The sequence below is a fragment of the Mastomys coucha genome, unplaced genomic scaffold (assembly GCF_008632895.1).
Source record: "Mastomys coucha isolate ucsf_1 unplaced genomic scaffold, UCSF_Mcou_1 pScaffold22, whole genome shotgun sequence".
NCBI lineage: Eukaryota > Metazoa > Chordata > Mammalia > Rodentia > Muridae > Mastomys > Mastomys coucha.
The window spans coordinates 7,640,148-7,646,907 of record NW_022196905.1 but is presented as its reverse complement, the minus strand read 5'-3'; the positions used below and the strand labels follow the sequence as shown (position 1 = coordinate 7,646,907).

The window sequence follows — 6,760 nt, the reverse complement described above, 5'->3', positions numbered from 1 at the left end:
TTTTTTTTTTTTTGAGACAGGATTGTAATATATATCTCTGGCTGATCCGCAACTAGCTACATAGACATAGTACTCTGTTTCTAACTCCGAGTACTGGAATTAAAGGTGTGTGCTACCACAGCTCCCAGAGATCTAATTTCTTAAAAGATAAAGCCACTAAGAATGCAGTTCAGTGGAAGACTACTGTAAGCACATCCAGGCCTCCATTCAGACAGCAGTGCATGAAAACCAAGGCACAGCTAAACTGACCGTCCTCTATTTCCCCTCTCCTATTTGCTGCTTTCCTCACCCACTCACACACATTTTCTGACTTAATTTACCCTTTACATCCCAATGGTAGGTGCAGCAACTCAACAGAAGCACAAAAGGTTCTCTTCAACTCCAGTTCCTGAACTCTTAAACTGCCACAACCACGCTGGTCTCCTTGCTAATTATCCATCATGTTAGGCGTATTGCCACTGAAATACCTTTGACGTTTTACAGTTTCAAACATTTCTCCAGTAGCTTGGAGGGCTTTACTCCTCTTTCAGAAAGCCTTCCTTGAATATCTGTGTCATTATAACAGGTTCCTCTTCCTCTTCTTTCCTCTGGGACTCCCCAACATCCTGATTATTTTTTCTTTCCTGCAATTCGCATTATTTTCTGACTCACTGCATATTGTGTTTATTGCTTCCCAGCAGATTGCCACAAAGGCTTGCTTTATATCCCTGTCTTCTAGAACTGTAACTGACTTGTATTAAGCATTCAGTTAATACTTGTTTACTTACTAAGATATCCATAGTAATTCCTTCTTTGCTTTTATAAACCAATCTAATCAGCAACTGAACCTACTGTTTGTCCTTTTTCACATGCCCCGATTTAGTCTTCAATCTCTTTCATCAAGTCTAGCTGAATCTTCAAATTAGTATTAAGCTTTTTTTTTTTTTTTAAATGTGCCAAACAGGTTACTAGATAGTCACCATAGTCCAACCCTTTATTGCACTCTCACTTCCTTCCCCTCTCTCATATATATGCTAGGCACCAGACACAGGGTCTTACATATACATGGGAAGCCAGCAAACACTTTACCAATGAGCTATACCTTTAATTCCCAGTCTGAACTCTTTAGAAAACTATTTATGTTACATATGTTTAACACAAAAACTACCAATAAAAATCATTTCCTTACTAAATGAAAATTAAGTTTCACAATAGCAGTTAAGATCTCTCTCTCACCATTAGCTTTCAGTCTAATTCTCACTATCTTCTATTCTGTGTACAAAGATACCTGTTGGCCGAGTCCCATTTTCTGCCCATGTATGTTTGTTCAAGCTGTTGCACCTGCTGCCTATATTTGCAGGACGATTCTTTTTCCCCACTTTTTTGTTTTTTGGTGGTTCTAGAGCTTGAACGGTAGACTTCATGTATACCAGTAAGCTACACCCTACAATAATCAAAAGCTATCAAAAGCTAACTCAGATGCCATTTCTTCCTAGTTAACATGGCCAAAAACAGTGGCTTCACTATTCTAGAATAGTTAGTCCCAGCTTTGCTTCTGGTTCTGCCTTACTATACCATTTTTGCCTTATTAAAATTGCCTGTATACTGTTGTATACTGTATACTCTCTTTCACTATTTTAGAAAAATAGGGATTGTGCTCTTTGGATCTTTATATATTCTATAGCACTAAATTCAGTACTTTGTAAATGAGTTAGGTTAATGTGTACTATTAAACTGAATAAATCAGTCAGCAAGCCTTATTTTGTTACATAAATATTCTTTTTCTAGTTTTGAAGCTGTTAACTAAAAGGATAATTATGAAAGGAAAATTAAGTTTGAGGCCTGTGCTGGCTAATAAGAAAATTCCAAATAGGCCTGAACAAAAGCAAGCAAGCTGTTAGACATCCCGGGAACTAGCAGGCCAAGAAGAGATAAACCATAAAAAATAAGAAAAAGCATGCAAGGCATGTCCGGGTCAGCCCAAGAACGCAAGGACATGACTGGGCAAATGACCATCTAGTCCTCTTAGACATGGTTTGAAGTCAGCTAGATGCTCCGTTGAGTCAGATTAGCACCACCCTTAGGAATTCCTGCTCTGATCTGCACGTACTATAGTTGATATTTGAACTAGCCAATCATGTATAGCTACGCCGATTCTCCTGTTCCCCCAGACCTTGTTCCTATATAAACCCCTAACCCCTGAGTCTCAGGGTCGATTCCTCTGTCTCCTGTGTGAGATACATGTTGACTGGGAGCTCTGAAATTAAACTGCCTCTTGTGTTTACATCAAGATGGTCTCTCGTGTTTCCTTGGGTACACGTCCTCCCAAAATTTGAGTGGGGTCTCCCCACGGAGGGTCTTTCAATTAAAATAGTAAATGCAAATAAATGTAAGGAATGCTAATTTAACAAATCCATTCTTGAAGTTTTTGATTGTTATGTGGTTTGAAGTCATTTTTAATTATTCTTACCTGTTACTTCATCATTGTGTGTAGATAGAAGTTTCCAGATAAGATAAGGACCACCAAGGATAACAGCAAAGAACAGGAATATTGGCCAAGATTTTGCTGAGTTGGCTGCTTGGTCCTCGGCACTAAGGCAGGCCACAGTTCCTTCGCTTTCTGCCCACAGGTCCTCATTCTCAGAGCCTCTTCTTAAACCCATCATCCACTGTAACCGTCTATAAAGATATCTTATAGTCCTAACTAAAGCAAAGGCTGAAAAAACCTTTGTAAAGTGTATTTTTAGCCGGGAAAAGTGATTCGCTACATCCAACACAGCCCTGAAACTGTTATAGACGGCTGAAAAAGTAGCATCCATCATCATGCTGACAGAGGCAAATGCATGCACAATACTTTCAATGGACTGAAATGCACCTCTGCTGCTTTCTTCAGCTTGCTGAACAAACCTACTGGGAGGAAGATCATCTACACGGAGACGGTTAAAGCCCAAACCATTGTATCCATAACTATAAGGGCTATAACTTCCATAAAATGAATTTCCGTAGGCTCCGTATCCAGAAGAAAATGAACTGTAAGCAGGTCTGAACGTGTTCACATTGTTGCTTCCAGTCTGCTGGGATGGCCTGGGAAGAATAGGTGGGGGCACTCTGGTAAGTGTTGGTTGTCCAGGTCTTGTCAATAAAGTAGGGCCCAAATCAGCAGACCTAAAACACACAAAAAAACCCCAAGTTACTTATGCACAATAAGTAAGTTTTAATTATGGCTATGTATTTTTTTTTTTTTTTGAAGAATTTCCATTTCTCTTTAATTGACTTTAGAAGTCGGTATGGTAGGTGCTGGAGAGATGGCACTGGATGCTTTTCCAGAGGATCTGGGTTTGCTTTTCAACACCCACAGGGGCAGCTCACAACTGCCTATAACTCCAATACAGGGAACCAATGGCCCTCTTCTGACCTCCATGGGCACCTCCAAGGCTTTAATGTGTTTCTACTGTGTCATGCTTACATGCATCTAGTGTCCAGAGCATATTTCTTGCTTGCTATTACAACTAGCATAGGTAAAGAAGACTAAGCAAGCCCATGACAGAAGGACAGATGATATCTCCTCAATGTCGTGTTAGCTTCTTCCACTCGGCTTTTAAAAAAATTTAAACAGAAAAAAAATTGGCAGAATACATACATATTTTTAATGTAGATTCAATAACTACCATGATCTTACCATATTTTTTTCTCTCACTTTGGTCCACAAAGTCTGGAAACATCTGAATTTAACGTCTAAACTTGATATATTATCCCCTAAGTATCTCAGAAGGCATTTCCCAAGAAAAAACATTTCAGTTACTACACCATCATTGAAAGCAAAAAACTTTCATATAATCAATAATGCAATTAATATAAGAAAGAAACCATTTCCCAGAAATGTTAAATAGCTCTGAAGTAAATTTCAGTTACCATCAGTTTACCCATTTAATATAAAATTCAATTGTTTTTATTTTCCTAGTTGGAATACTTTCATTACTCCTGAAAGACATTCAGAGTTCACAGGGAGGGCAATGAGGATTAGGATAAATCCTAACAGAGCATAAGGACATATATGCAGACACTATAATGAAACGAACTGCTAGTCACACTGTATTAAGTAGTTTAAAATACCCTGTATTCACTAGCAGTCACTTCCAGTTTCCTTCCCACCTCCAACCTTTGGTAAACACAAACTTACTTTGTCTCTATGACCTTATCTAGTCCAGATGTTTCATACATAGTTGATTTCAGTTGTTGAGGTATTCTTAAAATATCTATGAAGTTTACCAATACCTAATCATTATTCCTGGGAGTAATATAGTTAGGTTCCTGTACGCTTTAGATCACTTTGAGAAAGCCTACTCTGGCCTATAACCTTACTACTGTGTAGCTGGTCTCTCTAGAACAGGGATTAAATGCATTTGCCACCATGCCTGTCTTTCAAGCCATATTTTCATCAACCAATTAGTACATATACTTGCTTTATGTGCATTGCTATTAAGGATATATTGTTAATATATTAATACTGTATCAGCACAATAACTCATACTTGAACAAATCTAATGCTCATACCTTTTCTTTAGTAAAACTTCACAGCCACCTTATAGTTTGGATTATTAGACCGAACTTGGGAGCCATTTTAAATGGTGAGATCAATTTGTTAATGTGAAAAACCTAGAACTAAACAGACTATATAATGGACATGAGTTCACAGTCGTTAGGACTGAAATAAACACTGCTTTGTTCAACTTCAGCTGAGATTACAGTCTTTCCCTGTCCTATACACGCACACAAATGACAAAGTACTGATTTTGAGGTCATAAATGAATTTTGGTGGGTAGGAAAATTTGCAAATATGAGACCTATAAAGAAGGTCTATGGTAGAGTCCTATAGCATGTGTGATTTGTAGCTTGTTTCTTTCACTTCAGCATATTTCCAAGGCTCACCTTACTGGTGAACTACGTTGGTAGCAGTTCATGTGAGCACCTCTTCCCCAAATGCCTCAAAGCAGAAGTGTCTCAGATTTGAGATTCTGGAACATGAGACATATAATGAGGTGTTGTGGGGATAGCACTCAAGTGAAACATGAATTACTTGTGTTTTGTACACTTTTACACACATAACCTGATGGCAATTTCATACAAAAGTTTTAGTATGTATCTTAGTCAGGGTTTCTATTCCTGCATAAACATCATGACCAAGAGGTAAGTTGGGGAGGAAAAGGTTTATTCAGCTTACACTTCCACATTACTGTTCATCACCAGAGGAAGTCAGGACTGGAACTCAAGCAGGTCAGGAAGCAGGAGCTGACACAGAGGCCATGGAGGGATGTTCCTTACTGGCTGCTTACCCAGGCTTGCTCAGCTTGCTTTCTTATAGAACCCAAGACTACCAGCCCACAAGGGGACCTACCCACTTAATCACTAATTGAGAAAATGCCTTACAGCTGGGTCTTATGGAGGCATTTCCTCACCTGAAGCTCCTTTCTTTGTGATAACTCCAGCTTGTGTCAAGTTGACACAAAACCAGCCAGTATAGTATGCTTGTAATTTTTGTCTGTTTGAGATTAATTCTTGCAACACAGCTCTGGACAGCCTAGACCTGGCTATGCAACTCAGGCTGGCCTCTCATTCAACGCATTTCTCTCATGTGAGTATAATTAATTTATTTTATTTTATTTTTTTGAGACAAGGTCTCTCTACCACAGGTTGTTTTAGGACTATGTAGTCCAGGCTAGCTTCAAATTTATGAACCCTGTGTTTCACCACCCAAGTGCTTGAATTACAGGTATATGTTTACATTTTGACCTTAATTTATTACCTGATGTCAGATGTAAAATTTTACCTGTGGCATTATGTCAGTACTCAAGAAGTTTCAGATTTTGGAACATTTATTACTCTTCATAGCCAAAGGACATTTACTCATTCACACACACACACACACACACACACACACACACACACACACACACGTATGTGTGTATACATATATGTATACACACATCGTTTGGGGTGACATTGGTCTGTTTCAATGCTTTGGCTGTTTTGAGTAATGTCACTAGTGAGGACTTATTTGTTTAGACATTTTTGTATCTCGAGTCTACTCCTATAGTGAATTGTTGGATTGTATACTAAATAGTACATTTAATCTTTGCAGAAACTGTCAGACTAGTTTCCAGAGCAACCATACCACTTTACGATATTCCCACCAGCAGATTTTGAAGATTACAGCTTGCCCACATTCTTTCTTGTTAATGGCATTTAAACAGTAGTCAACTTAATGGTCAGGGAGTTACATCTCACTGTGGTTCTTTTAAGACAGGGTCTCATGTAGCCCAGACTGGCCTCAGACTTGTTACAAAACCAAGAATGACTTTGAACTTCTGATCTGCTTGCTTCCACCTCCTAAGTGCTGGGATTACAGGCATTTGCCACCTTATCCAGTTTTGCTATGGTCTTGATTTGCTTTTCTCTGAAGCGAAATAATATTAAGTACCTTTTATGTCCTTTTGGCCCCTTACAGTCTTAACACAAGAAATAGATTTATACTTCCCTCATCTACTGTTTCATTTACTTGTTTTGTGCATGCAGATGGGGAATAGGCACATGCTATGGAGTGTAAATGGAGACACATGTGAGGACACGTGAAGGTCCCAGAGTGTGGCTGTAGTCATCAGGCTTGCTGATAGGTATTTTTACCCACGAAGCTACTTCACAACTAAATAGGCCTTATCATGGTCTCTTTAGTATTTATTTTTGTTACTGAATTGGAAGAGTCAAAATGTCTTTTTTTTTTTTT

The 6,760-nt window shown here is 38.6% G+C and overlaps 1 protein-coding gene across 2 annotated transcripts in view; it reads right to left on the bottom strand.

Annotated features, from left to right (window-relative positions):
- The window catches only part of Pex13 (peroxisomal biogenesis factor 13), a 20,467-nt gene that overhangs the window by 6,045 nt on the left and 7,662 nt on the right, over nt 1-6,760 (bottom strand). The window contains exons 2-3 of one of the 2 annotated variants that reach the window (XM_031342845.1): nt 4,909-4,994; nt 2,450-3,144 (exon numbers count right to left, since the gene is read on the bottom strand). In XM_031342845.1, the coding sequence (XP_031198705.1) occupies nt 2,450-3,144; nt 4,909-4,940 (727 nt within the window). In that variant the 5' untranslated portion in view covers nt 4,941-4,994. The remainder of the gene's footprint in view (nt 1-2,449; nt 3,145-4,908; nt 4,995-6,760) is intronic. The other variant, XM_031342844.1, reaches the window with a different exon arrangement.